Source organism: Vicugna pacos, chromosome 7 (assembly GCF_048564905.1).
Source record: "Vicugna pacos chromosome 7, VicPac4, whole genome shotgun sequence".
NCBI classification, from domain to species: Eukaryota; Metazoa; Chordata; class Mammalia; order Artiodactyla; family Camelidae; genus Vicugna; species Vicugna pacos.
The window spans coordinates 74,015,207-74,042,675 of NC_132993.1; the positions used below are offsets into that span (position 1 = coordinate 74,015,207).

The window sequence follows — 27,469 nt, forward strand, 5'->3', positions numbered from 1 at the left end:
GAATATACTTTACTGCCCTTTAATCTCACCCAATCTTTACTGATAAAAATTCCAGATTATCTACCAAAATAAAGATCTTCTTCCCTAATCCCACAGGATTTCATATGCAAAGTGTGAAAGGATTTTTTTATTCACCTTATCTGTTAAATATATGAGATAGTTACTATATCTGGGAAACATTTATATGGTCACATATAAATAGCAATTTTTTTTAAGAAAAGTCTTTAATGGAAGTGAGAAAAACATTACCTGGTTCAAATAAAATGATCTGAAAGCCTTTTTTATATACTTTGGTTTACACCAAGGTACACTTAGAAATAAATTTCAAAAATCAGCTGTAACAGTAAACTAGACATATAAAATATTCTAAATATTTTAATTATATTCATTTTGATCTACATAAATACAACTTCAATTAATTTCGTTTAAAAAAGAAACAACCTTTCTTCAGGTAATGGTAAGTTTTGCTCTATAAATTCATTTAACAGTTTTTCCATTGTGTCAACTACCTCTCATTTCAGTGACACTGAGAGGCTCATATCTATTTTTAAAACAGGTTTTACAACATGCTAAGATGGATTTCTGAATCAGACACATGACAAAGTATGCTCAAAGACACATGAACATAATCAACAAGAAATAATAAATCAACAAATGATTTCATGAATAATAAAGATTATTTCTAAAGCTTTTCCAACTTTTTTGATTCTGACAGTTCAGGAATACAGGTTCATAACCTCTATTACCATGATAGTTCATGTTAAGTAACTTTCAATACTAGATTATGACACTAAAGTTAATTTACAGAAAAAAGTAGAATATTAAGCTTATTGAGTACCTTAAACAGAAGATCTTAATCTTTTTTGATCGAATGAGTTGATAGAAAGATGGTATTAAAATATGAAAATAATACAATTTTGAAAACACACAGCTAACTGCAGGCATAACATTTAAATATTGCCAAAAGCAGTTACTCTCAGCTCATTCTCTCCTTGATGCTGCTTTAATCACCATACCTTGTCAAAACATCTGAAATTATTCTTCACTGTGTCAAGGTCTACAAAAACTGCATTTATGATGCCAAAAACCAGGATGGAGGGAAAAGATGACACAAAGACATAGTATGTTAAGTCTGCTGTTATAGAATCTTACTATCAAATACAGTAATGACCAGCAGATATTCTTTGTACAGATACAGCCAAAGAAATCATCAAGGTTTTAACCATTCCCTAAGTTAGGAAAAAAAAGTATCAAATACTATATAATGTTACAATGTACTTCTTTCATTTTCATGAAACAGATTTCCCTGTTTCAGCATGACTCTTTCTAGGCTCAGAAAATAATTTATGCCCACCTCTGTCAGACACTTTGCTTGTGCTGTAATTCCCATTCCTTTTCTCTGCTCATCCATCCTTCTAGATCAGTTCAGACCCTACTTCCTCTAAAATGAAGTTTCCTCTAAGTGTTCATTTGGACTAAAATATTTTGAAGCTTGATGTCTCTTCCAGCATTGACTTGTACTAATAAATCTGGTATTTAAATAAAAATACAAAGCAGTATAGCCACACATGTCATTGAATCATATGTAAACACTCTTAAGGAAAAAAGAGGCATCTTTCTTCCTTTGAGCCTCGCTAAGTACCCAGCATATTATAATATGCGGAAGAGGAAGTACAGCACAGAAAAAGCAATGACTAAGCATCAGAAGAATTGGGTTCTAGGTCCAAGTTCTGACACTAAGAACTCCATGCTTCTGAATAAGTTACTGAGTTCTCTGGGCCTTAGTTTCTCACCACTGCCATCTTAGCCAAATAGTTCAAACTCAGTAAAGATTAAACAAGTAACAATTCCAATAATGTATAGCAGTTCCTCTGAATTGCTTTACTAACACATCCAGAAACATTAACATTAGTTAAATCAGTGATATATATGGAATTTAACATAGTAGAAACTGTTAGACAAGATGGAAAATGTTATTTTTAAAAGGCAGTTTATGCAAATCTCCTCTGGCCCTGATCTCATCATTATGCTATTCAACAACCTGTGCCACATTTCTCACCGCACTTAGAATTGTGTTTAAACCCTTTAAAATCTCACAGTCACCTACTTACCCAACACTATTGCTCACCAGCCTCTCATACATCTGTTTCAATCATTCCACTTCCTACAGTTTTCTACCTTAATGCCAAAATTAACTTTTCTTTCCAAAACAAGGAAGATTTCAAGAAAGCCTCCTAAATTTCAATTTCTCTGTAAGTTTCTTCCTAATTTTTCCATTAAACATTTCTCACACTGTTCTGCATTCCCATTACACTTAGTATGTTCTGTTTTGCAGACCTTTAAATACTTGTCTGTATGTGCCCCTACTCCATAAGTTCTTTGAGAGCAGTCCAATGTCTTTATTATCTCTGAACTCTCCTATAGCTTTTTGTATATATGAAACACAAATGTTTACAAGCCAAATTAAACAGCTGCCAACCAAAGCACCATCACAGATGAATGAATTTAAGGGCCTGTCAACCGAAGGAAAAATGTACCATGTTAGAGTAATGACTTAAGTTTTATTGGGGCAAAATGAGGACTATAGCCCAGAAGACAGTCTTTCAGAGAGCTCTGAGGAACTGTTCAGAAGAGGGAGGAGGCGTGGTCAGTATACATGTGATTACAGTGAAGCACACATTTTGGCAGAAAGTTGTTTCAAGTCACAAGAAGGTTGCGGCTAGTCATAAGGAGATGTCTCTGTCAGCGATTTTAGTGCTTTCCTAGATATGAGAAGATACGAGAAACTGGGCTCATAAAATCTTCGGAAAATATCTAACTATCTGAAGGCCTGTACTGCCAGTTTTTCTGAGAACACAGAGTGCCTCATTCCTGATCTCCACCCTGAACTCCTTTCAGGGTGTGTTGAAGGTCAGTGACTGCAGTGGCTAGTGACTTCATTTTTGTAGTGCCAGATGGTGAGCAACAATTTTCAGCTGGAAAGCTAGAATTTAAAATTTTAGCTGTCCAACTCCTGCACTACCCCAACGTGCAAATAAACACAAAAACATACTCTTTCCTAATAGTAAAAGGTACAAAAATATTGTGAAGTATAATTAACACGGCTGGTTTATTTATTCACATATCACTCAATGAATCAATATATAACAATTTGCAGACCCCTAAAGCACAGTGAAATGGAGTAAACGTCAAACCTGCCAAGTCTAGTCTCTCTATTCTTAAACGCTGAAGTTAAATATAACTTTGAAAAGGTAATAAACACTAAGATTCAAATCAAATTTTTTCATACTGATACCGAAGTTAGGAAACAAGTGAAATTCTGGTATAGGGAGTGCGGTATTGACAGAAGGAAACCTACTAGTGTCAGAGATGCTATTCTCTAATCATATGACCTATAAATTGTTAATACAAATAGTCTGTGTATTTTGGGCTAGAGGATAATACCTACTTTAAGAAAAATTATAGGCAAGTAACTTCCCTTTAAATCTGTATTGACAGAAACATGTTGTACTGTTACGTAATCTAAGAGAATCCCAAGAGTTATAATCTTAATACTCACAAAACCCTCTGTGGAACTTCCTGATGTGTACAACAAACTCACTCAGTACGTCCTTTAAAGAAAATTTTTTAATTTTAGCACATACTTGACTAGCCCGTGTGAACAAAATCTCTACTAGTAGCATTCATTTGGGTTTTTTTTTTTTAATACAAAAGATCCTTTAAATACTTAATTGATAGTGTACTGGGTGAGTGCTTCTTGTTTTGACTGTTGTGCCACTTGGAAAAATCAATAATGAAATATGACCTAAATGGTTTAAATTTCTCATTTACTCACAAGAAATTTTTACTATCAATCATTCAGACCTCACTCATATATGGATATGTTATTAGTGGCCTCAAGTAAAAACATTAACTAAATTAGTGTTTCACGTACTCTATATTAAAGTAATAATACACAAAATGATATTCAAATGGTTTAAAGATTTAATAGATCTTCAAAATGAATTTAGAGACTCAAAACTGCTAACTATACCTCAGCAAAAATACTACGAATAAAATTTGAAAAATATTATTTTAGAGATGGTTCAGCTAGTATCTGATCATTTAATAAAATATTTATTTACTCAGCACTTACTATTGCACTGTTGTAGGCACTGAGGACGTAACAGTGAACAAGAAACAAGGTCTCCGTCCTGATGAAACTTACAATGTCAAGAGAGAACATTGAAAATGAACAACTAATAAGATAATTTTGTGTTGCTATGAAGGAATTAAACAAGGGGATATAATTGGATAGAGTGGGATACTTTTGGAAAAGATGGCCAAAGAAGTCCTCTTTGAGTAGACATGTGAATTGAGATCTGAAGTATGAGAACAGCCAGCTACGCTAAAAACTGACGGAGGACATCTTGAGCAGAGGTAACAGTAAACAGAGAGTTTAAGATGGGAAATAATTTAGAATTTTTAAGTAACAGAAAGGAAGCCAGTGTGACACAAGTGTAATGGATACAGACGACAGTGGTTCAAGATGAAGTATGAAAGGGAAGTAGGACCTACAGGGTCAGAGGCACCAGAGCAAATAATTTTATTATAAACACAGGAAGGCAATGAAGTAATTCCATACAAGCAGTGATGATCTAATTTGCAAAGAGCACTCTGAGAGCTGCATAGAGAAAGGACTGGGACTGAACAGTTCAGAGCAGAAGCAGTTAGGCTAGTTAAGAAAGTCTTAGTCCCATGTAGAAGATGACAATATATTGGGGTCAGGTGCAAGTAGCAGATACGGCAGTAAGTGGGCAGTTCTGAGTTTTATTTGTGGGTAAAATCAGCTAGATCTGGGAATGGACTAGGATGGGGCAGGCTGGGGGAGAGATTAAGAAGAGGAGTCTAGGTTTTGGATCGGAACCATTTTCTAGACGGATCTACATTTAAAAAATGGTTTATGAGAGTAAATACAAAAAATTAGTTTTAGATTTGTTAAGGGAACAATACCTACTAGACATAAAGAAGGCATGTAGTTAGACATATGAGTCTGAAGCTCAAGAAAAAGATGAGGGATGGAGATATGAGTTTGGAAGCCATGAACTCATAGTAAATATTTAAAATCAGACGTGAGTTACCTAGGTATATTCATTTGTGAAAACTAAAGTATACTTAACATCTGTGCCTTTCACAGATGACTTTAATAAAATTACGTGACTGACATATCAACTAAGAAGAGTATAATTAGAAAAAAAAAATGGTTCAGCCCCAAGTCTACTACTTCTCAGGGAAATGAAATAAGGGAGGCCAAGAACAGAAAATGAATACAAAGAAAGGAGGTGAGTTTGATGTCACAGAATCCAAGAGAGGAGAGTCTTTTTACAAAGGACTGATAGGCAGCTAAGAGATGACCGGTTTCAACAAAACAGGGGTTAGAAATGACGTTGAGAGGAGCAATTTAAAAGGAGTGGAGGAGACAGAAATCAAGATGAAATGAGAAGAAATGGTTGATAAAGAAGAGGACCTGTGTAAAAAAAAAAAAAAAATCACCAGAGATTGCAGGGCACGATGTTGCCCAAAGTAACGCCTTTCCTAACCTATGTGTGGCTGTGGCTATGTTCTGGTCGAGATACAAACAGAAATGTCAGCTGGAACTTCCAAGTTAGGCCCCTTAAAAGAATCAGACTCAGATGGAGAAAGCCCTTTGTTCTTTCCCCTCTTCCCATTCCTGCTCACTGGAATGCTGTTTTAATGGCCAAGGCTCCAGCATTCACTATGGACAATGACCTTAAGACCAGAAGCCAGGTGTATTCATAGACAGGAAGGAACCTGGGTTGCCTAGTGAAGCCAGTTCTGGACTGCCTACACCTCCATACTTCTTGTATCCAAGATTATAAATCCTTATAGCTTCAGCCACTGTTATTAGAAGCGAAATCAAATCTGATACTGCAGTATATAATACTTCTGGTTCACTTTTTTTTGCCATCAAAAGTTTGTAAACATTGTTCCACTGGAATTTTGAAATCATGTGTAACTGAGAAGTTTGCAGTCAGCTAGATTTCCACCCTTATATCGGTCAGGTTTTCTTTTTGGCCAAGATGCCAAAATAATTCTCTCCTTATTTCTGAAGTTAGTAACGAACGAGGGTATAGTCAATTTTAATAATTTCACAAATTTTTTCTTGGTGTTTAGTGCCTTTCAACCTTCAAATGTACTTATTACGTAAGTTTTAGTATTATATTTCTGAAATCTTTTTCTATTTCACTTGTTGGAGTCTATTCCAGGGATACAAGTTATTCTTAGGTAGGATAGTCTTACAGTCTTTTCATTCATTTCTTTCCTGTAGCATATTTGTAGAGTTGCCATGTCATTTTTTCAAAAATCTTGATCATGTTTAACATGGGGAGTGCTATCCTGATTTCCTACTTATTCTGATAACCAGTAGGTTCTCCTCAACAACCTCAACACCCTTCTTACCCAAGCTGGGACCATTATTTCTGTGCACATATATGCAAGCACACACACAAACACAAACTTCAGTTAGACAACTGGATACTGCTTTTAATCTATTTTTCTACAACCTAAAGATGCAGGAACTGGAGCAAGAGCTAAATCCGAACTTAGTACAGCCACTGCTGAAATGTCATTAAGTGTCCTGCACCAGGATCCATTCCCCAAGTCAAAGGGCTATCCTACCTTCATGGGCTTTGGCTCTTGCCCCTAATCAGACTACATTTCAAAATTGCAATGCTTCCTGACTGTGTGGGGCACAGTATTAGTATGTAGGGTCTTCTCAAGGATTTTTTCCTTCACTTTTTGTCCCCTACTCATCTCTTAGATCTGCTTCCATGAAGAGCATTAGTGAGAATACTTCATGTTCTACAGGCCTCATCTTTCCTTAGTCTGGCTTCTGAGATATGCGGATGGAATTATAAGCCTTGACATACACACCCAGTATCTTCCATTCTTTCCTTGGCTTCAATTTTTTAAAGTAGTTGGCATTAGGTTGCACATACTTCTTTTTTGTCCACTTCTATTCCATGTTTTGCCCTCTCCTCTCCCATACTCACTTTTTCTTTCTTTTGTTTGGTTTCAGTGAAGGAAAATTCTGTGATTCTACTTCATTTTTGCTTGTAAATCCCTAAAGTTACTTTTTTTAACATTTATTTTTTAAGTTCTAATGATAATCTTTTAAATTACTGACTCAACTGAAAAGCAAAATTTAAATATTCTAAGATAGGATTCTAAACTAACAACAGCTGCACTTTTACTTCTGTTATTTCTAACAAAAGGAAGTAAAGAGAAGACACTGAGTTTCAATTCCTTTTATAAATGCAGGATACTAAATTGAAAATACAGGACCAAGTTCAAGATCTTCTGTGAACCTGTTACAACTACCTCCAAGGAAAATAAAACTAAAATTCATCTGTCCTCCTCAAATCTACTCTTCTAAGACTACTCAATTTGCTACTCAAGCAAGGAAAACTAGAATCTTTCTTGCATCCTTCTCTTTCCCATCACCATCAATTCTATACCTGATACATAGGAACCACTCAATAAATATGAAGGAATTAATTAATATAGTCTATTTGTCACACTGCCAAAACAACTCTCATATAACCCCTACCTGGCCCCATTACCACAGATCTGGTGCAAGCCCGTATCATCTATTCCCAGGGCTACTCTAACAGTCTCTCATTATTTCTTCATTTTCACCATTTATCTTTCTAAAATACTGACCTCATCATGTTTCTCTCCTTTTTAAAAATCTCTAATGATTTCCTATTGCCTAAGAAAAGGGTTTAATCAGATAATACAAAAGACCCTTCTTTTACAACGTGATCACAAATTTATTGCTTTTATAATCAGTAGCATTCATCATCTCTACCTTCTTCCACACATGACCTCTTACCTGCCCTCTGCAATCTGCCATCCATATACACATCTCACAACCTCGCCATGTGGGTTACCAAAGATACTTTCATGCTTGCCTCCTAGTCCTGGTGATACATCCACTATTTAAAATAACTTTCTTCTTGCTCTGACCTATTTGACAAGTTACTTTGGATTCTTCTAGGCCCAGATGGTCACAGGAAATTAAACTGCATGGTATTCAAGTGACTTAAATTCTCAAAGAGTAATTTAAGATTTAAATATTTGAAACTACCAGGAAAATAAATGGTAGACTAAATACAGGCATCTAACAACTTTACTCTCTTACAATACATAACTGAAACTACAGCAAAAGCATATACATATAAGGAATGGGATTAGAATTAGTTCTAAGTTGGTAGATAGAGGGTTAATGCTGAATTAGAAATAAGAACCAAATTGTGTTCCTGGGTTTTCTTCTCCCAGTTATAGTGGCTAATTTAAAATTAGGATGTATGGCTTTAAATATACCAGGTAACTTTTTAGTGAACTATTCTTGAAAATTGAGTCATTTTTAAAATGATAAACATACGATTGGTCAACAAATCTATTTCATGTAATACCATTATTAATACATCCAGGTCATCAATTCAGAGTTAATAAACACAAAGTTTGGGGACCTTGCTTCATATTACTACTAACTACCAAGCCAACTGGCCTAAACTGCGAGGAAATTCAGTAATGCAGCACAATTTAACAGCCCCTATACTTAAACATTCTTCTAATCTAAGGGAATTTTCTATAAGTCAGGAAACCAGTATTTCAATTTCTAGCCCATTCAAATCTGTATCACAGAGGAAAGTACTTTCTAAACATAGTATAACTATTATTTAACCAGAATTATCAGCTCAGCTATGTATAGTTCATTCTTTTCATTATTGCCTAATCTCTTCAACTACACAGTACTATGTATGCCATTTTATATCACAGACTTTATCTACAGATTTTGGTACCCACAGTAGGGGGTCCTGGAACCAATCCCTGTGGGTACCAAGGAATGACTCTGTAATACACACAATATGTGCTTAAGAAATGCAACTATTCCATTTCTCTGCTCCCCTTCACAGCAAAATTTTTCTATCTCCTCCAATTTCTCGACTTCTTCCTTCCCTTCAATCCAATCATGCCTTTATTCCACACACTCCACTGAAAGCTGTCTTTAAGGACACCAATGACTTCAGGTTGCTAAATCCAATGATCAGGTCTCAATTGCTCATCTTATCAGCAGTTGATTATGCTCCCTCCTCTTGGAACACTATTCACTTAGCTTCTAGAGGAAACCACTCTCTTGGGTTTGCTCCTAACTTTGTGGCTACTCCTGTTTCCTTGCTGGCTCTCCTCTTCTCCCTGAGCTTGGTCCTGGGACAGCTTCTCTGTCTTCACTCAGTCCCTTGGTAATCATGTCAAAATATCTTGTTTTAAATACCATCTGTCTACAATGACTACTATATACGTAGATTACATCTGTAGTCTAACCTGTCCCCTAAATCCACTAGATTAGAAAAAGTCAAACAAGTTTTCTTACTTGAGGACTTATCAGAGCTTGTACTATGTTGCTGTGCATTATAAATATCCAAGAGGAGACTACGTACACACTATTTCTTACACTTATTTAGAACAGAATCCTTTCCTCATGATGCATCTCATGAGACATACAATTAACTAAGCCACTAAACACAGCATACTTAAGACATATTTCAAGTAATTCTAACTTCTCATGGTGCAAATTACATAAAAATGGGCAAATTTCTCCTCTGACTAAAGAGAGGTAATAACTGAGTTTGAGGTTTTCAAGGCAGCTTACTCCATTAGAAGAAAGCTTGCCTCAAAATTTTCCTTATGTAGAGATAAATTTATGTCTCTCTTAAATTCCAATCACCTGTAATAATTATATACTCAAAATCTGCACAGAATAAATTTACCACACCTTCTGCCTTCAAATAAAATAAGTATATGCTATTGTTAATCTTTTCTTTTGCCAAATTCCTAGCTCCTTCAAATTGTTCTTCATATAATTTGTCTTCAGACTCCTCACTATCCAGATCATCTTCCCCACCAGGTAATATCTACATAATTCCCTGGAATCTAGTTGGTCAACAAATAATGTGTCTGAAGAATGCAAAACACAGTGGACTCATAAATTCTATTAATAGGGACATAATCACTTGGTCATGCAGCCTAAGAATATATTCACCTTTTTTATTTTTAGCAGCCATGACAATGGTTAACTCAATAATCCTTTCTAAAAATAAAGGTATTTACACACATCTACACTCATATATATACAATGCACTTAGCTATGTCCAATGAGATGGCCTAGTAGCAATGATTCCTCAGCAGCAGTAGGCACACCTAGCAACCAAATGTCTAAATATCCCTCTACAGTAAAAGAAAGCAAGGCTCCTTAGAGAAATGTCCGATTCCAGGGCTGGCACAGAGTAAGCACAAGGTGATCCTGGAACATCTTGTTGGGTCGGAAATTAAGAAAGTGCTCAAAGAGTTATAGGGACATTACCAAAAGAATAAAATAAGAATCAAACAAACCTCCAGAACTGTGAGAAATGTTTGTTGTTTATGAAAACAAAAAATCAGTCTATACTGATATGGATAAATAAATGAGAGGGGCGCCTTCTTTATAGTAGAAAGCCAGCTAATAAACAGAAGAAATTAGTGAAAAGGAAAAAAAAAATCACTACTTGGCAACTATCTTTTTTCCCCTCAATTTTATTAAGATATAATTGACAAATAACACTGCGTAAGTTTAAGCAGTATAACATAATGATTTGATCTACATATATATAACAAAAATTTTGCTAATATCCATCATTTCACAAAGTTAAGAGTTTTTTCCCTTGTGATGAGAACTTTAAGCAACTATCTCGATAATTGATTTCTGCAAGAATCATCAATAGATATTAAAGCTAATGGGTAAGTCTGAGAGTAACAGGATATTTATATAATTAAAGTATCACTCCACAAGGTACTTATTAGTTACAAAGAGTAAAATAATGGCTTAACTGTGGATAAAACTGGAAAAACCACTTTAACTAAATGATCAAAGTTATCATTATTAATAGGAAAAATTGCAGCATTTACTTCTTGATATAATGTGCTAGAAAGAATGCAAAATTATGTCTGTGGTATTCCTAACAGTAACCTGAGAAAAAACCAACCAAACTAAAATTGAAGAACGTTCAACAACATAACTGGCCTCAACACTTAAAAGTTAATCATCATAAAATATAAATGTAGGCTATAGAACTGTTTCAGGTTAAAGGAAATTAAAGAGACATGACAACTAAATGGAGCGTGTGATCCTAGATTTTCTTGCACTATAATGGACAGTTTTGCAACATTTGGTGAAATGTGAATAATATCTGTAGATAAGATAATAGTATTGCATCAATGTTAATTTCCTGATTTTTGATCATTGTACTGTGTTTATGTAGGAGAATGACCTTGTTTTTAGGAAATAAAACACAGGTACATAGAAGTGAAGGAGTATGAAGACTCAAATGAGTCAGGGAAAAGTATTATATATATATCTGTATATAAAGATAAAAATAAAGATAAAGCAAATGTAGAAAAATGTTAATATCTGATTAATCTCAGGAACAGTACACAGGAATTCTTCATACTATTCCTGCAATTTTTCTTTAAAGTGTGAAATTATGTCAATAAAAAAAAGAAAACAACGATAATAAGCTTTAACTCAGTTTTAAAGTACCTCCTTTCTCATATTAATTTTCTATACATATACTATCAACTTAATTATAAAAGGCAGGCTTTATGTGTATTAAGTTTATCTTCTCATTAGTGTGGTTGCAGTGGAAGAGAAGTACCGGATAGGCACAAGGAAACTGACCTGTGTTTTAATTTTACCAATTTACGTAATTCACCTCCATCAAAAGACAAAGACCATTTCAATTGCCTATGATCAATGAGAAGACAGATTTTTCAGACATACTCTTCTAACATCTTAAACCCATTTCCTGTACAGAGATTTTTTTTTAACAGTCCTTAACACATATTATTTCTAAGTTACACTGACTGCTCAAAATATAAAAGATCTTTGGATCACAGCAGTATTTTTAGTCTTTGTTGCAAATACTTTCCAATGATGATAAAATCTGAATTATTACATTGTTAGAAAAATGAACACTTCTCATTAATTTACCCTAGTATTAATCTAATCATGTTTTTCACACTCAATTTTTGACAATGAGAACTGGGTTTATAAAAGAAAATGTTTGACACAACATTGTAGAATGACTATAACTCAATAAAAAATGTTAAAAAAAAAAAAGAAGAAAATGCAATTAGTTGCTCACTTTTTAATTCATCAACATTCCTACATTTGTTTCAAGTGAAACAGGAATGCTGAGAAAGCTGAATATAAACACATTCATCCAGTCAAAACATATGGTATACTTTTGTTCTTGCCATGCAAAGATAGTACATTCTAAAATTGTGGGACTTAAACAATACTAAAAATGGTACTTTATGTATTTTACATTTAAAGTATTATTTTAAAGCTTAATATACAGAGGCTTCTACTTCCAGCCATGAGGAATGTCAGGGACTAAATTGATCCTCCCACCTTTAAAACCGAAAAAATGGACAAAATGTGTGAAATACTTTTAGACACTAGACAACAGACAGTGCAAGACAGTAATCTGAAAGAGGAAACAAAAAAGTGAGCCCTGTGATTTCCCAAGTTTACTGCCTGTAGAGTTTCCAGGACACAGTGCTAGGAGGAGAAAACCTGAGCCTGACTGACAGACTTCCCAAGCTGACAAGACAGACTTGAGTGTTCAAGGACACGAAGGCAACTGGAGTTCACAGGACAAAATACTAGAGAAGAGAAAGCAGTACAAAGAGTGCTCTGGAGCTTTGCAAGGACTCCCCTAGGCCTTCAGTTGAGTACTGATCAACACGTGTATGTAGAGAAACTACCTGAAGCCAGGGATACAACCACCAGAAAAGAGCCAGACATAACAATTACCAAAGTTCACACAGGGATGTTAAGAGTTCATAGCCAGAGTAGAGAAATTCTGCAGTAATGGGTAACAGATAGAATATTCAGAAGGATAGCCCCAGGATTAAGGTTAAATTAGCCTTGTACTAAAGGATGCTGAGATCTCACCTAACAAAGCTTAAAAAGCATGACTTGGAAGATTGTTTCTAACTTACCTGTGTCCCAAAACAAAGCCCCAAATATTTAGAAGAATGTAAAGAAAAGTGAGCTCCAAACAATAAAGTTCACAGTGTCTGGCATCCAAACAAAAATTAGCAGGCCTCCAAAAGAGAAAGGAAAATGTGATCCATAATGAGGAGAAAAATCAGTTACAAGAAATGGGCCCAGAAATGACAAAAGTGATAGGATTAAAACAGCTAGTATATACAAAACATTATATATACATACATACACAAATGGAAAGAAATCCATTTCATACATTGGAAAATGTAATATTATTAAGATGTCCATACTCAAAGCAATCTACAGATCCAATGCACTCTCTATCAAAATTCCAATGGCATTTTTTGCAGAAAAAGAAACATCCATCCTGAAATTCACATGGGATCCTGAGGGGCCCGAGATAGCCAAAATAATTTTTAAAAAGAAAAATAGATTAGAGGAGTTACACTTTCTGATTTCAAAATATATTACAAAGCTATGGTAATCAAAACAGTGTAGTACTGGCATAAAGAGAGACAAACAAACCAATGGAACAAGAGTCCAGAAATAAACCCCTGCATATACAGTCAAATGATCTTTGACAAGAATGCTAAGACCACTCAACGGGGCAAAGGACAGACTCTTCAAGAACTTGTGCTGGGAAAACTAGATACTGCATGCAAAAAAATGAAGGTGAACCCTTATATTATATACCATATACAAGAATTAACTCAAAGTTGATTAAAGACCTAAAAAGTAAGATCTAAAACTATAAAACTACTAGAAAATTTAGGAGGAAAATTTCATGACATTGAACTTCACAGCAATGATTTCTTTGGCGATGATACCTATCGCACAAGCAACAAAAGCAAAAATACACAAATGAGACTATATCAAACTTAAAAACTTTTATGCTTCAGTGGATACAATCAATAAAGTGAAAAGGCAACCTATGGAATGGGAGAAAATATCTGCAAACTATATATCTGTTATGAGGTTAATATTCAGAATATATAAGGAACTCTTACAATTTAACAATAGAATTTAACAATGCAACATTAAGTACCTCAATTAAAATATGGACAAAAGACATGAAAAAACATTTCTCCAAAGATCATATACAAATAATCAGCAAGCATATGAAAAGATGCTCAACATGACTAATCATCAGGGAAATGCAAATTAAAGCCATAATGATATGTCACTTTATACCCATTAGGATGGCTACTATCAACAACACAGACAATTACAAGTGCTGACAATGATGTGGAAAAATTGGAACCTTTGTGCACTGCTGGTGCAATGGTGAAATGGCACAATCACTATGGAAAAGAATATGGCAAGTCCTCAAAAAATTAAGAATAGAAATACCATATGATCCAGCAATCTCATTTCTGGGTGTATATCCAAAAGAAGTGAAAGCACAGACTTGAAGAGATATTTGCATACCCATGTTCACAGAAGCACTACTCACAATAGCCAAGAGATGAACGCAACCCAAATATCCTCCAATGGATGAATGATTAAGAATATATAATAGAGTATTATTCAGCCTTGAAGAAAATCCTGTCACACACTACAACATGGATGAATCTTGAGGACATTACACTAAGTGAAATAAGCCAGTCACAAAAAGACCAATGCTTTATTATTCCATTTATATGAGGTACCTAGCATAGCCAAATTCACAGAGACAGAAAACGGAAGAATGACTGCCTGGGTATGGAAGAAGGAGTAAAGAGTAGTTGTTTAATAGGTACAGAGTGTCAGATTTGCAAGATGAAAAAGTTCTGGAGCTGTTTCACAACAATGTTAATGTACTTAATACTACTGAACTGAATACTTTGAAATGATTAAGATGGTAAATTTTATGTTATATATTTTTTTACCACAATTTTAAAAAACCCAGTATGTAGAAGCTCCATATATACAGTTGACCCTTGAACAATACAAGTGTGAACTGCGCAATACCACTTATACAGTTTTTTTCTCAATAAAAATATACTACAGTATTACATGATCTGTGATTGGTTGAATTCGCAGGTACAGAACTGTGGATACAGAGGGTTGATTATAAAGTTATACACAGATTTTTGACTATGTTGATGGTCAGTGCCTCTAAACCCCACACTGTTCAAGAGTCAACTGTACTCAAGAAAGTAGAAGAAAGCATGAGTACGTAAAAGAGAGACATGTAAGATATAGATAAGACTCAAATCAAACTTCTAGAGATGAAAAATAAAATGTCTAACAAGAAAAATATACTGGATGAATTAACAGCAGATCAGAAACTAAAAAGAAGAAAAGGTTAGTAATCTTGAGGACAGAGAAAGAGACATTATTCATATTAAAACAAGAAGTGGAAAAAAAGATTTAAAAAAGTAAACAGAGAATCAGATAGCTGTAGGACAATATCAAGTGGCCAAATTTAAGTGTAACTGGAGTACCAGAATAAGAAGAGTGAAGAAACATAGAAAAACTATCTGAAGAAGCAACGAACAAATTTTTTTCTAAATTTGATGAAAATGATAAATCTATAAACCAAGAAACTCAATGAGTTCCACATAAAAGTAACAGAAAATTACACCAAAGTACATCATAATTAAAATGCTTAAAACTCATGGTAAAGAAATCATCTTAAAAGCACCCAGAGGAAATAAAGACTTCCAGTATAAAGAAATAAGGATAACAGTAGATTTCATATTGAAAAAATGCACGAGAAGATAGTTGAACAGTATCATAAAAGTTCTGAAAGAAAAAAAACTGTCAATTTAGAATTCTACACCCAACAAAAATATATTTCAAAACTAAAGTCAAAAACAGATTTTTTCCAAACATACAAAAGCAGAAAAAATTCATCAGCAGTAGTTCAGCATTACAATAAATACTACAAGTCATCCTTCAGGAAGAAGGAAAATGATAACTAGATGGAAAAATAACTCCAAAGGAATAAAAAGCTTTGATAATGGTAAACATGTGAGTAAATTTAAGAGCCCTTTTACTAAAACTTATTTTTAAATTCCTTTAAAAGATAACTGACTATTTAAAGCTAAAAAAACTAAATATACATTGTGGGATTTTTAACATATGTAGAACTAAAATGTATGACAATAGCACAAAGGATCACAAGGGAAAATGGAAATACTGTTATAAGGTTCTTGTATGATAGGAGAAGTGGTGTTTTACTCAAAAGTAGATGTGATAAGCTAAAGATGTTTATAACCACGACAAACAAGGAAATTTTAAAAAGAGCTATAGATAATAAATAAGCCAATAAAGGAGACAGAGTCACAAAAAAAACAACAAATAATACAAAAAAACAAAAACGAACAAAGAACAGATGGGACAAAAATAGAAATTGCAAGATGGAAGATTTAAACACAACAAAATCAATCATCACATTAAGTGCAAATGGTCTAAATTAAAAGGCAGAGATTAAGAGACTGGATTTTAAAAAGGCAAGACGCAACTATATGCTATCTACTGAAATCCAATTCAAACATAAACAAATAGGTAAAAAGTTTAAAAATGGAAAAAGATATACCATGCTAACACTAATGAAAAGAAAGCTGGAGTGGCAATACCTACAAAGTAGATTTCATAGCAAAGTGTATTGCCAGAAGGCCATTTCACAAAGACAAAGAGATCCAATCATCGAGAGATCGTAACAAACCTAAATATGCATGTATCTAGTAACAGAACTTCAAAATATATGAAGCCATACTGATAGACTGTAAGGAGAAATTGGCAGGTCCAAAACTGTAGTCAGAGATTTCAACACACTTCTCTCAAAAATTGTTAGTACACATAGACATAAAATCTGTAAGGATAGAAAAGACTTGAACAATTCTATCAATCAACTTTATCTCACTGACATTTAAAGAACACTCCACACAAGATTCTTTTCAGGTGCATATAAATCATTTACAAAACAGATACATATTATGGGCCATAAAACAAGTCTCAATAAATCTAAAATGACTCAATTCACACAATGTATGTTCTTTTACCACAGTGAAAGTAAATCAGAAAACAGTATCTGAAAAATCCCCAAGCATTGGAAAACTTGCGTACATACCTTTAAATAACAAATAAGTTCAAAGAAGAAATCACAAAGTAAAACTCAGCAGGGAATTCTGAACTCAGTACAAATGAAAACATGACACATCAACATTTGTGAGATGCAGCCAGAACATTAGAGAGGAATTTTACAGTATTAAACATTTATATCAGAGGATAGTAAATTAATGAACGAAATTTCCATTTTTAGATTGTAAATAATCAAGAGCAAATAAAACACAAAGTAAACAGCAGAATGGAATTAAAAAACAGAAATCACTGAAATTGGGAACAGAAAATCAAAGAAGAAAACCAAAAGCTGCTTCTTTAAGAATACCAATGAAACAGATAAACACCTTAGTCAGACTGAACAGGAAAAAAATGAGAAAATACACAAATTAACAGGAATGAGAGAAGGGACACTGATTTTACAGATATTAAAAAGACAGTAAAGGAATATTCTCAACAATTTTAGGGCAATGAATTTAACAAGTTAGATTAAACTCACAAATTCCTTGAAAGATAGAAACGATCATGCTCACTCAAAAATAAATAAATAAACTTTTGTCTATTGAAGAAATTGAATTTATTATTAAAATCTTTCCCACAAAGAAAATTCCAGGCATAAATAAGCTAGTCACTTAATATTGTCTTAAGTTTAACATACATGGAGAGATCATTTATTAACTGTCATGTGCAGGCACAAAGGAAATAAGTTTGATATGGTTATGTTAGTATTTCAGCAAAATCATTTTAGGAAGAAGCTATGTCAAGAATTGGTTAGTATGAGGATAAATTAAAAGTAAAGAGACTAATGACAAAAATCTCAGGAAGAAATGATGAGGAGATGAAATAAGTCAGTAGCAAAAAGCATTTTTTTTTAATTGAGGGTGGGTGTTGAGATAGGACATGATTGAAAGAAAGATAACTAGTAGAATGACCATATACTGCTTGACCAAACATGAAACGTATGGAGAGTAAAACAGTAAGGATGCTCCACGATTCTTGGCTTGAACACCAGAAGAGCCATTCATTAGAATAGGGGACACAAGAGAAGTAACAGATTTTGGAAGAAGGTATGTTTATTTTTCACCCTATGGTACATTTAGACATTCAGTGCCCAAAAGGTAGATAGGTAGATAGGAAATGTGATGATTATCAAATCACTACTTAGGAAATCTGTATAATTAAATTAACCTGCTCTATCTCTCAGGATTACTTGCAATTAAAGCTTTTTCTAGAATTAACTGTACAATGGCTTTTCTCTGTTAAAAGAAAGTTAGGGATAAGTAAAGTCGTTAAAAGATCTCACAAAATAAGCCCCTTTCCCTATATACTTAATTCACAGTACAGAATACCCACTTTCAGTGATCATTTTTGTCATTTAAAATAGTAAAATCCTATTTATTTGCCTATCTAGTTTAATGAGTCTGACCTACTTTTTTCAGGAAAAAAATTAAGAATGTGAAGCTCTCTCCTCATCTTTTCCCTTCTTTTTTTTATGTGGTTGCAATGATTCGATTCTTTATTCAACTCTGCCTGTTACCTACACATCCTATTGCTTCCTTTTAAGCTTTTGTTTGTTTGCCATTTTCTGGCTTTCCTTACTCTATTTGAGAATTCTATTTCTTAAAAAGTATACTTGTTTAGGGAGGGAAGGGTACATACAGCTCAGTGGTAGAGCATGTGCTTACCATTCATGAGGTCCTGGGTTCAATCCCCAGTACCTCTATTAAAATTAATAAAAACCTAAATACCCCCTTAAAAAAACAAACAAAAATACAAAAAAAAAAAAAGGAAAATTGAAAAAAGTCACCTGTTTAACTTAGTTGAACAATTGCAGCAACCTTTCTTGTGGGGGCAAGTCTCAAAAGCCAGGCAATGTATCAAGTGTTTCACATATATTAGCTCATTTAATTTTCAAAATCTTGCAAAATAGGTATCTCCATTTTATGATTAAATAAAAGTAAACCTCGAAAGATTATATAATGAGCCCATAAGTAGACAACTGGTGAACTACAGAATTGAGACTTGAACCTAGGTGTGCAGAGCACCAAAACTTATGCCATATAATGTCCATAAGCTTTTTGCCATCTGTAAGAGACCTTTTACTGAATGTTTGACTAAGGTGCTTTCATTCATCAACAAGTATGAGTGCCTATTATATGACTTCAAAATTTCTGTAGATACTTTTAATAGGCCCTTCTCCTACTGTTTCTGAAACTGGAAAGCTGCAGACAGTGCACTTTTTTCCCTTTACTTCCTCTCATTAAATGTCAAATTTAATCATGCTATGATTATTATCAGGTAGTGGTTCAGCCACAGCCATTTCCTGCCCCAGTTCCGGTTCAAAATGAAGTCCAACATATTCTCTTTCCTAGACTTCTAAAATTATCTGTTCTAGGAAGCAGTTTTTACTTATTTGAAAACCCACCTTGATTATTTTGTGTCATTTTGGCAATTTATATGAAGCTAACAAGTTGAACTAAAAATGTATTTTTCCTAAATGTCATTTAATATTTTCAACTTAGTCATATGATTCTGGTTATCAAGTGATCCACATTTATACATCCAATTTTATGGTTTTGTGCTAACCTGAGGGGAAGATATAAACATGGGACTTTTTCCACAGATTTTCAAAGGACAGTCCCAATTTAAAACATTCTGTCCGACTGTCAGGTCTCAAGTTTCAGTTCATAAAAGACAGTCAACATACATGCAAAGGATAGTTTTGACTCTACACAGCTAAAGAGTAGGTAAGGGGATTGAGGGAAGGCAATCAGTCATTTTAGGATTCTTCTTTTTTAAATAATCCCAAAATACATTCTACAAATTAAGTGCAAATAAATGCCTCTGGTTGTAGTAGTTGTCTTTTACAGCTCCAAATGAAATATCACAATGAAAGAATCAAACAGTTGCTTATCTGAACACATTTGGAAATGAAGTTTTAAGTGACACCACGGAAAATAAGTATTAACAGGTAGATATTAAATAAAACCTTAACAATGCACAAACTATTGAAATATTCCTATAATTTCAGTATCTAAGTATGCAATTTCTAAATTCGACCAAAATCACCCAGTCATATTTATATACAATTACCATTTAAATTTGACCTTCACAAATACCTTCTATACAATGCCACAATTATTTGCTATTCCCTCAACAATCCATATTCCTATTCTGAGATTCTGCCTCCAGTTCTGTGTTGTTTGATGCCTTCCTCATCAATGAAAATTAGCACTCACCCATTAAGGCTCTACAGATAGCTCCTACTGAACCTGCAACCCCTTCTCTACTCTACTAAAATTATTTGTTCTTTCTTCTTTATTCATGGTTTACCAATGTGCCAGTACTTTACATATTTAGTTTAATACTAATACTCCCCTTTGAAGTATTATTGTGTTCACTTAACAGATAAGGAAACTAATGATGAAAAAGGTTTGGTAACATGTTTAAGGTCACAAATAGGAATTCATCTGAATTTCAAATGAATTCTCTTTCCATCAAATAGCTGTCTCTCCAACTAAAGGGATGTTCCTCAAAGACAGCAAAGATGACTCCATCCTTATATCCCCAGCAATACTCAACAGTGCCTATTAAACAATGAACTCAAAGTGTTACTGAATATTCAGTTTATGATTTTGCAGTATTATTTTCCACTGATGAGTCTCCTTCAACCAAATCTAAGAAGCCATTTTTCCTGTGGTAGTAAAGCACACCATGGTATACAGGCTTTGCAATCATATTGCTTAGATGTAAATTCCACTTCCACCAACTTATTAGCTGAGAAATCTGGAACAAATGAGTTAACCTAAGTTTTGGTTAACTAGTCTATAAAATAGGGAGGGCAGAAATCACAGTACCTATCTTCTGGGATTATAAGGGTTAAATGAGATACTATAGAAGCAATTCAAATAATTTTACACCCTCTTTTTTTTCATTACATGCTACCCCAGATTTTTCTTTGGCCCAGTCTAGTGGCTTTTTCACTACAAATTCTATGCAATTTTGTATTAAATGGACTAGCTAAAAAGATTCATGATTTAAAAACTGCTCAGGCCGCCTACTTGACTTTTAGGGCCAACTGTCTAGTGCCAGTTTGGATTCAAAAAAAAGTTTACTCTTGGAGGTTTGACTATGCAAGAGTTCTCCCACTGTGTATTAGATTTGCTATCACATTTCCCCACCAGAAAGTTTGAAAATTAGAACACAGACATTTCTTACTTCACTACCACCTAACTTAATACCACCTGATGCATGCGGACAACTAACCTGTGGGGGAGGCAGACTATTTCCCCAGCAAGTAAATTTAGGTGGAAACACCTGTGTCTGGTCTCAGGCATAGCTCATTCTCCAGATTTCTCTAGAATCTAGAGGCTGAGCCACTACAACAGAGGATACTCGTTTTCTTCTCTTAAACTTAGCAACCTTATTCCAAAAAGTTACAATTTCAAAGTGTTATGCTATTTTACAGCTCTTTAGGCTAAAGTGCAATAGTCTCCAAATTCTCAGAACTCCACCTTAAAACTTTAAAAAATGTATTAAGAAGTCCAGTTGGTGAGGAAAAAAAAGTTTTCAAAAATACATCATCCCTAGAAACAAGAGCAAATACTAAGTCTATAGCCAAAGTCTCAAAGGGGAAAAAAGAAAAACCTTAAAATGCCTAGTTGGCTAAAGCTAACCAAAAACTGTAAAATCAGAATAATGCAAATAACAAACTAATCTCAAAGTAAGCAGGATATATCATCAAGGAAGAGAGCAAGAGTATATTAAAAATATTTAATATATTCACCACGAATTTTAAAATTACTTGGTATGTAGATACTGAGATTAACAAATTGTTCCAGATTCAGTACTTCTCTAGTCAGTGTATGCTGATATAAAGCAATTCCTTTTTTTTCTTTTTAAAGCCAGGCTAAAAATTAAAAGGGTGATAGATTAATGACAGAATAATCTAAATTCTACACGGAGGTGTTCACTTAGAAAACCATGACTCTAAGAAGCAATACCAGAACACTGGCTGTCAACATCAGGAAGACAAAAAAAAGAAAAGGTGAAGCATGCTTATTGACCGCAGTATTGTTTCCAGACAAGAAATATCCCTTTAAGGCCCGTGCCGAGGATTCCACTACCCGCTCCGCAGTCAGTGCTGGAATCACAAAACTAAACTGTTGCCCGCTCAGTGAGTGCAGGGCAGCGACCCCCACCAGTCGGCTTCCAGCGCGCCGAGTTGCCCCCTCCTCGGGCCGCTAGTTGGCCTCTCCCCGCCGGCCCGGGCTCGGCCACCCGGTGGCCCCGCATGCCCTCCAGGACCCGACGCGCCCCCAACAAGGCGCCAGGGGAAGGAAGCGAAGGAGAGGGGCCGCGGGAAGGGGCAGAGGGGCGGGAGGCGGCGCCGGGCTTCGGCCCTTCACGAGCAAGGCTCGAGGACAGCGCGGGCTCGAGAGGAGTGAGGCTAAGCCTCCGTTGCCGGCCAAATGATGGGAGGGGACAGCAAGTGACCCCGGCGCGCAGGTGCCGGCGGCTGCCGAGGAAGTCAGCAGCGGAGGAGGGCGACGCGTTGTCCCCGGAACCCCCACCTCCATCCCACCCGCCGCTCTCCTCCTTCGTCCAGCTTTATTCCCGGATTCTGTCAGAACCCAACGACCTCCACGCCGCCCGCCCGAGCGCGAAGGTGATGCCAGCTCTTACCATAGGAGAGGACGCCGCGCCGCTAGGAGGCGGCTAGGGTGCGCGCGGGAGACTCCGAGGCGAGCGCCACCACCGCCGCGGGAGCCCGGGGAGTCACAACGAGGCAGCCCGCGGGAGCGCTGCCTCCAGAACCGTCGCCCCACCTCCTCTCCCGCAGGATTTTGCGCCGGAGCCTGCAGTCTCCGCGCGCTGACTGGAAGAGCGAGCGGAGGGGCGGGGCGCCCGGCTGGGTGGGGCCGAACGCTGGCCGATCTAATTGGCATCTGTGTGCCCAATGGGACCAAGGATGCTTCGGGCTATGGTTAGACTGACATTCTTCCTAACCAGTAGCAGTAGAGAGGCGGGCCCAGTGGCTTCTTTTATTGCGGCGTTTTCCACAAACTTAAACGTACGAAAACGTCGGTTGGTTTGCGCTGACGGCCAAATGACCCAATTACCGCAGGGAAAAGGGCTCTGACTCAGATTGGCGTCCTCTCTACCTATAGGGTAGGCCTAGGGCTCTGAGAGCCTGCCCCGGATGTGGGCGCGGCCCTGAGGTAGACTTGAGAGACAGCCTCCACCGTGGTCGTTTGGAGAGGCGGAACTGAGCTCGTTTTGTTGATTATCATGTGATAGGTTCTTGATTTAATGGAGAAAAAAGGGTGGAAAAGGCCAAGGATCCAAACTGGGGGATTTCTTGATCTTCGCGCCCCTCCCCTCTCTCCAGCCAGCGGCGCTGCCAGGTGAGTCTGGGGCTCCAATGGGCCGGTATCCCCCACAAGTGAACCTGCCCCCCCATCACACCTTCTCCCCGTCCCCGCCTACCCCCTTCAGTGCCCGGGCGCTGGCCTCCGGATGCCTCCGTGGGCTGTACCGTCGCTCCTCATTCCTTCACACTCCCGGGCCCAAACGCATATAGACTTGCTTGGCACTAGGCGTCTGTGTGCATTGTGGGTCACATCGTGCAAAACCCGCATTAAACTTCAAAATTACCAGGCCCACAGCGCAGAATAGGGGGAGTCAGGGTAGGACGCCGATGGAGGACCCTTGGCGTTTGGAGACGGAGGGCAAAGATAGTTTAGGAAGTTCTAGGGACAAGCAGGCCCTAAAATCAGATAAATTGTCAGCAAAACGATGTTCCTTTGAAGGATGGTCAAGTTGGCCAAGGCCGTTGCAGCAGGAACCTTTCGAAAGTGACTCATTATTAAGAGGAATTCTGTGTTGTGGGCTCATTAAGCAAAACTGTCTTTGGAATGGAGCGAATTCACCTGGAAGTGTATTGGCAGTCGGGAGACACAGCTGATACCGAGACGCTATAGCTGTGGCTGGGCCCTTTAGACTTCCATCTAGGGGCAACACAGGTTTTAACAATGGATAAGGAAGCGCATGAACTTAACCATCTCCCAGGTGTCAGAAATAATCACCTCAAATGGGAGATACTTTAGTTGAACAAATTTTTGTTTTGGAGCATGCAACCCACTCCCTTAAGGAGAAAGAATAGTAGTAGTAGGAAATACCATAGTTTAAATTAATGAAGATTAATAAATAATGTCAGGATCGTATATCATCATTACACCCCAGCATCCACGATCCTTCAAGCATCATTGAAAAATCAACAGAGTGCTTCCCAGTTCAGGGCATTAAAATGTGCCAGTGCATACAAAACTTCGTTACAACCCATACGATAAAACTTGTAGTCACAAACTGTGTTCTTAGCAGCCTTTCCACCTCCAGTCTTAAAGTACATTTCCAGTGCAGCTACCATTCCTATGACCAATTACTACTCCTGTATGAGAAAAAAAGAAGCTTGACTCATTTAATGGCTGGCTGACAGAAAAGTTATGTTTAAGCAAGTGTTTTATCATAAGCTTTTTAAAGGTTCACTAAAATGGCCAGATAGACTGGAGATTAGGATTGAGCAAATTCAGTTTACAGGATGAAATCCATCTGTAGTTATTAATCAATACACACCTCTCCATATCTTCCAAATTCAGTCCCACATCCCACTCCGGTAGCTTCTGGCTAGGAAAGGAGGCCAGCACAAAAAATGCCTTCTTGGGAGCAAAAGCATCTGTTTCTCATACTGCAGTAATGAAGTATCTGCCAGCTAAGTAAACAAATGGAGTGCAAGCAGATGGGTGTAAGGGAAAGAGAGGAGTTAGGAGACTTATAGGTTACGGTTGAAATAAAACAGATATATACTCTTGCACCATGATAGCTACACATTGTTTTATAGTAGAGATGCAGCAATCAAAATTAGTTCTAAAATACAATTATTTAAACATGATAGTCTAGGGCATTTGATTCATTTAGCCAGTTCTTTCACCTTTTCCTTGTTTCTTATCTTCTTGTATTTTTACTCTTATCTATGTTTCTGTTACATCCCCATTACCTTCTGGTCTTTTCGTGTTTCCATCAAGTGTCCTCTCTCCAGTCTGTCACTCCCCAGTGGCTTGTTTCCCTCCATTTACAGTCATACTTAGATTCCTACTTTCCTGAAAATTTCTTCTTGATCTTTCCTTTCTCACCCTCATTATATGTCTTGTCTTTCATCTTTTCTTCTCCAAATGTTTCAAAGGAATAAAATGTCAACTGTTAGCATTTCATTATTTTCTGTTAACTCCTCACCCAACTATATGCAACCTGGCTTCTGATTTCCCATTCAGTTTGCCCCTTTTCCAAATGGTCACAAGGTTGATATAAAAAACTTTAACAAGTATCAAACATAGTGTAAACCCATATATGAAGATTAAGTAAATGCTTATACTTAAGTATTTTAGATTAATGCATTCCCAATCAGAATTCCAAGTTTTAAAGAATTAATGGTTTTAGCTGAAAAAAATGAAATGGCAAAATAGTAGAAAATAATCTGAAAAAGAAAATAGTAAATAGGTACGAGGCCGCCCAGATATTAGAACATATCCAGTAACAGTCATACAGTACTAATGCAAAATAGAAATAGAGATCAGTAAGACAGCATAGGGCTACAAGAAATAGCCCCAAGTTTTGAATAATTTAGCATCTAATAATCACAAAACATCAAAAGTTTATTAAGTGATCTTACTAAATAGCAAGTAGTAAAAAATCATCTATACCACAAACCAAAAAAATGAGATCATTAAAAAGAAACATTTTAGACTAAAAAAAGTTATTTAAAAGAATTTTAATGAGAAAATTTAAAAAGTACAAGACCCATAGATTAAACTAAGTGAAAATCCAGTGTTATCAATATTATTTAGCCCATGACATCTTTACAATTGTAATTCTACTTAATTTTTATTAACTGGACTCTCCTTATTAAAACTCTCCTCACTTGACTTGATACCACCTCTTCCTTTTTCACTTTGTGCATGCTTTTTCTTAGTAGTCTTTGAAAATGAAAATGTATATATGTACAAAGGTACAAACAGAGCTTGACGACATCCCTGAGATGCAGGAATAAGATCATAAGTACCTGGACTTGTGTGACAGCAATGAAAAGGAGCTGACTGTTCTTGAGACATTTTGAATAGAACTTACACCCAGTGGATATACAAAAAAATTGCATTTGGTCACAGGTATAAGGAATGATGGATATAATGTCAAAGATGGCTACAAGCTTTATAGATTATTCAAAGAAGAATGATAGAATGTTCTAAAAATTAGGAAATCTCTGATTGGGAAAGGGCCAGCTTTGTAAACCAGGAATAGAAATGATTTTTTTTTCTGGTATCAAAACAATCTTGACTTTTTTTCCTTCTCTTAGGGCATATTTCCCTTTTTTCGACTCCGCAGCAGCCTCTTTAAACTGTTTAAATGAGAATGTCCTTGGCTCAGAGAGTACTACTCACCTGGCTTTTCACATTACTCTTCTTGATCATGTTGGTGTTGAAACTGGATGAGAAGGCACCTTGGAACTGGTTCCTCATATTTATTCCAGTCTGGATATTTGATACTATCCTTCTTGTCATGCTGATTGTGAAAATGGCTGGGCGATGTAAGTCTGGCTTTGACCCTCGACATGGATCACACAATATTAAAAAAAAAGCCTGGTACCTCATTGCAATGTTACTTAAATTAGCCTTCTGCCTTGCACTCTGTGCTAAACTGGAACAGTTTACTACCATGAATCTGTCCTATGTCTTCATTCCTTTATGGGCCTTACTGGCTGGGGCTTTGGTAGAACTTGGATATAACGTCTTTTTTGTGAGAGACTGACTTCTAAGGACATCTCATTTTATTGCTGTTCAACAAGCTATCATTAAAGTGTTCTGAATCCTTGCAAGCTTGAAGAATGCCAGAGAACTGAGAAAAATACCAAATGTAGTTTTATACTGCCTCCATAAAGTAATCTTGGTGAATCATGGACTTCTACCCAAAGCTTAATAATATTTGAGTTGTTAATTTCCTTATTGATCCTATATAAATAAAGTTTGTTTTGGGCCTTATTTTTCTACTTGACTCTTGAGTAATGTGTTGTATGTATGTGGTCAATATTTAAAGTAATCCTTTAAATAAAACCTTTAATCTACATAGTTGGGTAGAAATTTAATATATCATGGCCCCATTGTGACAACAGTAAATGGTCATTTGTGCTTCTAAATTATGAAGGAAAAACCTAGTTACTAAAAAAAATCAGGGGTGCAAATAACATTTACATTCAGA

General features: G+C 36.0%; 2 protein-coding genes across 16 annotated transcripts in view; one reads left to right on the forward strand and one right to left on the reverse strand.

The window, feature by feature from the left end:
• The window catches only part of PHTF2 (putative homeodomain transcription factor 2), a 164,887-nt gene extending 141,791 nt beyond the window's left edge, over window positions 1-23,096 (reverse strand). For 12 of the 15 annotated variants that reach the window (XM_072965159.1, XM_015249748.3, XM_072965154.1 and 9 more), the window contains exon 1: window positions 22,847-23,094. Coding sequence is in view for 1 of the 15 variants with exons in the window: in XM_072965156.1 (XP_072821257.1) it covers window positions 22,847-22,849 (3 nt within the window). In the remaining 14 variants the exon portion in view is untranslated. Of the gene's footprint in view, window positions 1-22,846 lie in introns of all 15 variants that reach the window. The other 3 variants (XM_072965156.1, XM_072965157.1, XM_072965158.1) reach the window with 2 other exon arrangements.
• A 133-nt stretch (window positions 23,097-23,229) lies between these two features.
• TMEM60 (transmembrane protein 60) lies at window positions 23,230-27,252 on the forward strand. Its single transcript, XM_072965160.1, has 3 exons — window positions 23,230-23,332; window positions 23,462-23,568; window positions 26,571-27,252. The coding sequence occupies exon 3, from the start codon at window positions 26,621-26,623 to the stop codon at window positions 27,020-27,022; it is 402 nt and encodes a 133-aa protein (XP_072821261.1). The 5' UTR covers window positions 23,230-23,332; window positions 23,462-23,568; window positions 26,571-26,620; the 3' UTR covers window positions 27,023-27,252.
• Window positions 27,253-27,469: the final 217 nt, after the last annotated feature.